This window comes from Gymnoscopelus braueri (assembly GCF_963280865.1).
Source record: "Gymnoscopelus braueri genome assembly, chromosome: 23".
Taxonomy (NCBI): Eukaryota; Metazoa; Chordata; class Actinopteri; order Myctophiformes; family Myctophidae; genus Gymnoscopelus; species Gymnoscopelus braueri.
Window position 1 is genome coordinate 5,902,060 of NC_137625.1, and position 7,406 is coordinate 5,909,465.

The 7,406-nt window shown below is 40.7% G+C and overlaps 1 protein-coding gene across 1 annotated transcript in view; it reads left to right on the forward strand.

Annotated features, from left to right (window-relative positions):
- Nucleotides 1-1,353: 1,353 nt before the first annotated feature.
- Nucleotides 1,354-7,406, forward strand: part of LOC308079222 (ATP-binding cassette sub-family D member 2-like) — a gene marked incomplete at its 5' end in the record, with an annotated part of 8,924 nt that continues 2,871 nt past the window's right edge. The window contains 4 exons of the mRNA XM_080420598.1: nt 1,354-1,442; nt 2,018-2,024; nt 2,744-2,877; nt 6,624-6,769. Coding sequence (XP_080276724.1) covers nt 1,354-1,442; nt 2,018-2,024; nt 2,744-2,877; nt 6,624-6,769 — 376 coding nt within the window. The remainder of the gene's footprint in view (nt 1,443-2,017; nt 2,025-2,743; nt 2,878-6,623; nt 6,770-7,406) is intronic.

Consider the following 7,406-nt stretch of genomic DNA (forward strand, 5'->3'; position numbering starts at 1 on the left):
TTTAATGCTATTTTTAGGTTGTAAGACTAAGTCAAAATGTATGGTTTTGTACTTTTCCATACGAAATGGAAAGCGAGATGCACTGCCATTTTGTTCCCGGCCTGGATTACTTTGATCAAGAAAGTTCAAGGCACTCTTCTTAGGAGAAAAAAAGCTCACAACGCTCACACGCTGTGATGCATTGTGAGCTTGTAGATCTGCTTATTTGCGGTACAAATCATGCGTTCGCCCCGGTACACATCATATCGTGGTGTTTTCTAAAATCAAATCTATCTATTTCGGCCTTTCACCTCACCAAAACATTCAGAACTAGCAATGTTTTTTATGGCTGTGTGTTGAAGGATTCGTGTAGAATTTTCGACCCCCAAAATATCACAAGTTTCACAAGTTCACTGCTTCGGCCAGTCGGTGAATCACATCATCGCCAGAGCAGTTTGAACTCTAACCACATGAACCCTCTATTCTAGTCCGCTACTTTTTTCCCCTCTACTCACCAAATCTCTTCACCGAAAATAGCGGATCTATAAGCTCACAACACGTCACTATGTGGCGCGTTGTAGAGAGAGCTTGTATATCTGCTATTTTCAAAACATCTTGAGTAGAGACCATTACCCATGGTGGCTGGTAGTTGTGGATTGTTAACATGCATTTGTGGATCAAGATGCTTATTTTCAGTAAGCATCAGCTTTTAGTGATGGGGGGAGACTTCGAGTAAAGGCCAGACCACACCAATGCAAGGAGTCGCATTGGTGTGGACTGGCCTTTAAAGAGATCTCAAGTGTGGGAATGTTTTCAGCAAGAGGAAAACGTTCCCATCACACAGATCACTCTGGCCCAGTTCCACAGTCAACTCTTTACAGACTGACTTGAACGTGCATTCACGTTAAGTCAGTGAGAGCTTAGGGCTGTGTTCATTGTCAAAGCATTACGTTTGTGAGGGCTCTGGCGGAGCCCTTTATACACCGTTTTCCATAAGTCTGCATCGATGCAGACTCTGCCTAAGGGAATTACCCACACTTCGTGGCGTTATAACATTAGATACCTGGGTATCCTCCAAATTTCAATCATTAAGTATGCAAAGCAGTCACGCAGCCCTGTTGGACAACAAACAGCAGTGCTTTCTCACCGTTCTCAAAGAGAGACAGAATGGAGGAAATGTACAGTAACTATTTAGTACAAATGAGGGACAAGAGATAAGAAATGTGTAGAGTAAGTATATACAAATATTATACAAACCCAATAACTAAATACAAATCAAAATGAGCAGAATAACCTAAATGGAATAATACTAATAACAAACACTCACAGCCTTTAAAAGGACAGTAAGAGTTTTAAAAGTAATGGAAAAGTGTCATGGATGAAGCTGAAGCATTCGTCTTGAAAGTGCTGTCCCATTCCTTTGATACCATTTCGAACCCTCTCACACTCAAGCACATCCCAGGGTTCAGGGCTTAAGTCTTTAGGGAGGACAACGGTATTGGGGCCACTGACATGACCCCATGCACACATCACCTAATTTCTAACAGAACCATGCGAACAAACCAATCAATCAATAAATCAATCAGTCAGTCAGTATAGTTTTATTTGTATCGCATAATTCCATAGGAAAGAAATAAAGTTCCGTCAAACAGACATTCAAACTCATAAATAATGCATCTCTTGCACAGGCTGAATCTGTGCAAGAGGAAATTCTAGTTGTATCAAGAGAGACATGCCATGTTTGCTCACTCAGGCAACATATTGGAACAGTGCGGTATGAGTCATCTCTGTGGTCTACTGCCATCTAGTGGATACATTTAGTATATAACGTTTCTTTCTTTTTTTAAATCAATATTGCAATCGATTGCAGTGACACCATTATTTCTGCATTTACTTGATGGCCAGACAGGGAGGTGTGTGTTAATTAGAAACACCCTAAAGAATTAGATGTACTCTCATGCCTAAGTTTGTGATCGCCCAACGTGTTTTTTTGGGGGGACAGATGTGCTGGTGTTGCGTAATCTGCGTATGAGTGCAGGACGCAGGTTAGGCGTGGGTGACAAACCTAAACCAAAAAAACTATAGCCTTGTGCTTTGTTGAACAAATATAATGAGTCCAGTGGAGCTTTCTAGATGCACACACACACACACACACACACACACACACACACACACACACACACACACACACACACACACACACACACACACACACACACACACACACACACACACACACACACACACACACACACATACAGTGCAGTACACAGCTCTTGGTTGTGTAGACAGATATAACACACTCTGCTTTTGAACGTATTGAAAAGACATACACGTTACGTTGTGCTGGACAATGAGCCGACGCGCGAATGTGGTGGTCTGTTAGTACACCTGGATATCGTTGGTGTCGGGCACCGAATTGTCTTGATTGTCTCGCTAACCACTCATGGCATTTGATATTTTAGTTGCAGGGTTTAATGTTTTGGAAGATAGTTGGATTTATTGGAAACCGGATATGATGTTCACATCAACTTGAACCCGGCCTAGCGTACCGATTCCGGGGTGAACATTCGATGAAAGAGGTTTGATGTAGAGGGAAATAAATAATAGAGCTCCCGGTCAACTTAAGTATATAGGGTTTTAAGCGGTTAACAAACAGCATAGTGCAGTACGTCGGTTACCAGAAATGTATCCAAAGTTAGTAGGGAGGAGGTTAATTTCAGAAATGTGGTTATGTGTCCATGTTACTGTGGTGTCTTTACAGTATTTCCTGTGGTTGTTCAGACGTCGTGTCCTGAACATAGACCGGACAGACACTGGCTCTCGTATCACACTGAATCACATGGGCAAGCGAACAGGTCACATGATCCAAAGTCAAGTGTTCTGTATATGGGAGAGGTCATATTTAACTCATTCATAAAGCACCCCGAAAGTCCCGAAAGACTAATCCTACATTGCCAAATAAGTTGCTGATGCATGAGTGATTTTCATGTAGAAAAAACAACAACAACGAAAAACCCTTACAATTAGCTGTTTTGCAAAAATCTCCATCAGTTGCATTTCATTTCTGCTGTAATCCCAGTAATTTGAATATGTCATATATCATCATTGTATAGATTGCCTGGTAATGATATTCAGGGCAGACATGGACATACTCAGTCTACAACAGATGTGGAAATGACTTCAATGCATTGATCCAGCAGTGGCTCTCGCACAAGAGTGAGCGCACGGGGAAGCAGTCGCAGGTTCAGTGTCTTGCTCAGGGGACAGTTAACCAGGCGACACAAAGCCTGAAGGAATCGAACCGGGGACCTTCTGGCTCCCAGACAGCCGCCCTTCTCCGTTCTGTTCTCAAAGGATTTCCAGTGAATCGGCCTCGGACTGATACTGTGGGACGTCAGTACGCCTGCACACATGTAAAAAGAAAAAAACTGTTCCCTGTTCTGCATATTACAGTAGGACTCTGTCACTGACACGCCCCAGCACGGCACAAGAGGGTTGACATGTTGTCGCTTCATTTGTACTCCATCGTGCGATGGTGTTGCACCAAAAAGAGTCGATCTACAAGCTCACAGCAGTTGTGAGCTTGTAGATCAGTGGTCTGTGAGATCACGCTTGTGTGCGACACCGTCGTACGGCGAAGTATGAATGGGGCTTTAACGGTGTCTGCCTTGTGTTGGAGAACACTTGGTGGCAATATGGGTTGAACTGTTGACAAATGCACTGCTATCGTTTAACCAACGATAACGTTTGTTGTCTTAGATCAGTGTTCAGTGGATCCCAAACGTTTTCGCTCGAGACCCAAAAGATACATTTCATGTCTCTCCGGGACCCGGGGAACTAGTGAACGTAGCTGATCTACAAGCTCACAATGAGTTGCGATGCGACGAGTTGTGAGCTTGTAGATCCCACTACTTCTTAATTTTTTTTTATATATGAAATTATTTAAAAAAAGGTTTGGATTGTTTTTTGAAAACATTTTTTTTTCTTTTTTCGTTGCCCGCGACCCAAAAATGGGTCCCGACCCACTGTTTGGGAAACACTTGTTTTAGACAAACGAATAGAAAAGGCAGTAAGTGTCATGTTTTAAATATGTAATTAGTTATCTAACTACAATAGCTGTACAGACTTGTATAAAAATGCTCATGCATGTCAAGGTTGAATGACTCAACTCAACTCCATGTTATTTCTTAGTTTGGGTCCCATTAAGATTGGTTGAAAGTTGTGTTGTGTGAGACTTGTTTCCCTTCTTCACAGCAAAAAAAATCTTAAGTGTTAATTGAACTCTGAGACTGTACAAAGGGATACATTAACACTGAGCATTTTCCTGTGTCGGGAGAGTTATTTGCTGAACTCCCATTAAGCCTAATTGTGGTTCTCAAACCATTTCATGTCAAGGACCCCCAAATTGATATGTATTCCACGGAGCCCCATATGAAAAGGTTTTGTGCCAGGGACCCTCCCAGAAGAGAAGATTTATGTGAAAAAATAAAAAAAATAAAAAAGTATTCTCCAAGAATTTTGAATTTTCCAAACATTTTCGATATTTTTCAAATATTTTCAACAATAGCAGATGTACAAGCTCGCAGCGCGGCACTAAGCGCAGTGAGCTTGTAGATCTGCTATTTTCAATGGCCAACATATTATTGGATAAAGTGGTTAAATCATACTTAGATGTGTGCAGCGCGATGCTGTGTGAGCTTGTAGATCTGCTATTTTTGGTATGTGACACAGCCTCGCACAACTAAGTAAGTATACATCATTCTTTAGACTCCCCCGGTCTCCTGAAGAACAATATGTACATTTATTTTATTATTTTTTTAAGATCATTCTACATGAACTGGAGACTAAATTGATTCAAATAAAAATAGGATTTCAAAAGCATGGTGTCTCATATTTTTTTATCTCAGTGGATGATGTGTATTATATTTATTTTGACACTTGAAAGGGTTAGCTGAAATGCTATAACAACTGACAGACAGATGACACAGATATCACACAGGGTTCATCGCCATGCTGGCTTATGGTGTGACATTTTTATTTTTGCCATGGACATACAAAATGGATAGACAAATAAAGAAAGAAGGTTTTTTTTATTTATTGATTGAATACTTTATTAGCAGTTTGCAAAAACAAGGCACGGTGGCACAGATTTATACAAAAGAATAACCCAGATAAGCCCTCAGGGCTTGTTTCCATTAAGGTCCTGTGTATTCAATTCATCGAGACATTTAAAAAGAAACAATAATATACAATAATATGCAAAAAAGAACATCACATATATGAGTAGTTATAAGAAATATATGTAAGTGCTCTTTTAGAGCGTTTTTTAAGGAGAGTTATGCCTGTTGGTAGGGCATTCCACATTCTGGCGGCATAGCAGTAGAACGAATTTGACCAAATTTTTGTCAATGGGGCTCCTTCTGGTGTCCTCCTGTGTGTGTCTTTTACGCTTTTGAAGTAGTCTGACAGGTACATGGGCTTGTAGATAAGCTTTATTTTTTTAAAAAAATTAAAGTGGTGTAACGTTGGCCATTCATGGATGACGTGTATTTTGTACAACAGTGGTTCTCAAAGTGGGGTCCGGGGACCCCCAGGGGTCCTTGAGGGGGTTCCAGGGGGTCCCCAGCAAAATGTGTTAATAGAGCCTAGTTTTTTTTTTCAAATAGCCAATATATTATAGACATAGGCTATTTTCCAAAAATCTTGGAAGTATGTGAAACATTTGTAATATTTTCGAATATTTTCAGATGGGGGTCTGCTGCCAAATGCATATTAATGTGTGGTTCCTTGCAGTGGTGGAAAGTAACTAAGTACATTTACTCAAGTACTGTACTTAAGTACAATGTTGAGGTATTTTTACTTTACTGGGGTATTTCCAATTTTCAGTACTTTTACTTCTACTCCACTACTACTTCTACTTTTGTACTTTTACTCAAGTAAATTTTGAATACCAAACTCTTACTTGTAACATGACTATTTCTACATTGTGGTATTGATACTTTTACTTAAGTAAAAAAATTTAGAGCTTCTTCCACCACTGGTTCCTTGATATGAAACGTTTGAGAACCAATTCCCTGCGCGCCTATGGCAAGCCGTTTTAACATTTAATAGCTAGACCACAGCCACAGGCTGACTGAATAAGCGATTTAAACATGTAGTTTCGCTCCGTTCCTAAAATTGTATGCGCCGAACCAAACTTTAAACATCCGTGCGGCTTGGAATCTACCATTAGTTTTGGGATACGACGTATACAAAAGGGTAAACAGCGGAGCCTTGGCGGACGTTCACCCGATTCTGTAAGGTAACGACATAGAACCTCATCTCGGAGCTGTATAGCGGAGTGAGAGGTTCTTTATGGAGCTAGACAAAGTAGTGATTTATTTGACCAAAAAACATTAAAAAGTTGCAATATTAAGATTCCTACAGCAACGATATACTGTAGTGCACATGTTGTCAGTTATGATGAATCTATAATGTGTCACAGTACATTGTTGTTTTGAACTCTCAACATGTATGGTAAAAAATAGCATTCATAAAAATGCTGTCCTAAAATGTTTGTGTGTGTGTGTGTGTGTGTGTGTGTGTGTGTGTGTGTGCGCGTGTGTGTGCGCGTGTGCGTGTGCGTGTGATTGTGTTTTCAGGCCCTACATGTCTATTGGATCTCTGAGGGACCAGGTGATCTATCCTGACACGGTAGAGGACATGTCCTCCAGAGGCCTCAGAGACAAGGACTTGGAGGCCATCTTGGACATAGTCAACCTGAACCACATCGTCACCAGGGAGGGAGGTAAGACTGTGAACCTGTCACCAAATAAACTCCTGGGGAAAAAAATTATCTAGCTCTTTGGTTCTTAACCTGTGGGTCAGGACCCCCAGGGGGCTCCCCACATGATTTTGGGGAGTCCCCAGATGACAGTAAAGTGAAAAATGTTAAGACCTTTTTAATACCTTTTAATACATTGAGTGCCAATCGCGTAGATCTACGCGAAGTGTTTTTTTTTTTTTTTTTTAATTTGTAGTACGGCACATTTCATTGTAACACCACCGGAAGCGGAATTATTTGGGATCTCGTTTTTCCGATCCCGATCCGATTCTAAAGCGCACACTGAAACTGCTTTTTCTCCTTGTAGTTTTTTCTCCTCGCATATCACTGTTTAACGTAAACCGTTCTAACTACAAAAATGGAGGTCCGTTTGACACGTGGTTTGGACTGGTAGACGCAGGGAGATCTTGGCGATGTTTACAAACAGTGCAGAGCTCAATCTTAAGGATTTTAACAAGGTCTATGGCGACGTGAAAAAAACAACAATAAAACGTTGGCACTGGTGAGTACATTATGAGATTAATCTCTGGCATGGAATGTGTTAATACCTAAAAAAAAAAAAAACTATACGATAAAGACTGGTCAAACATTGGCGAATTGG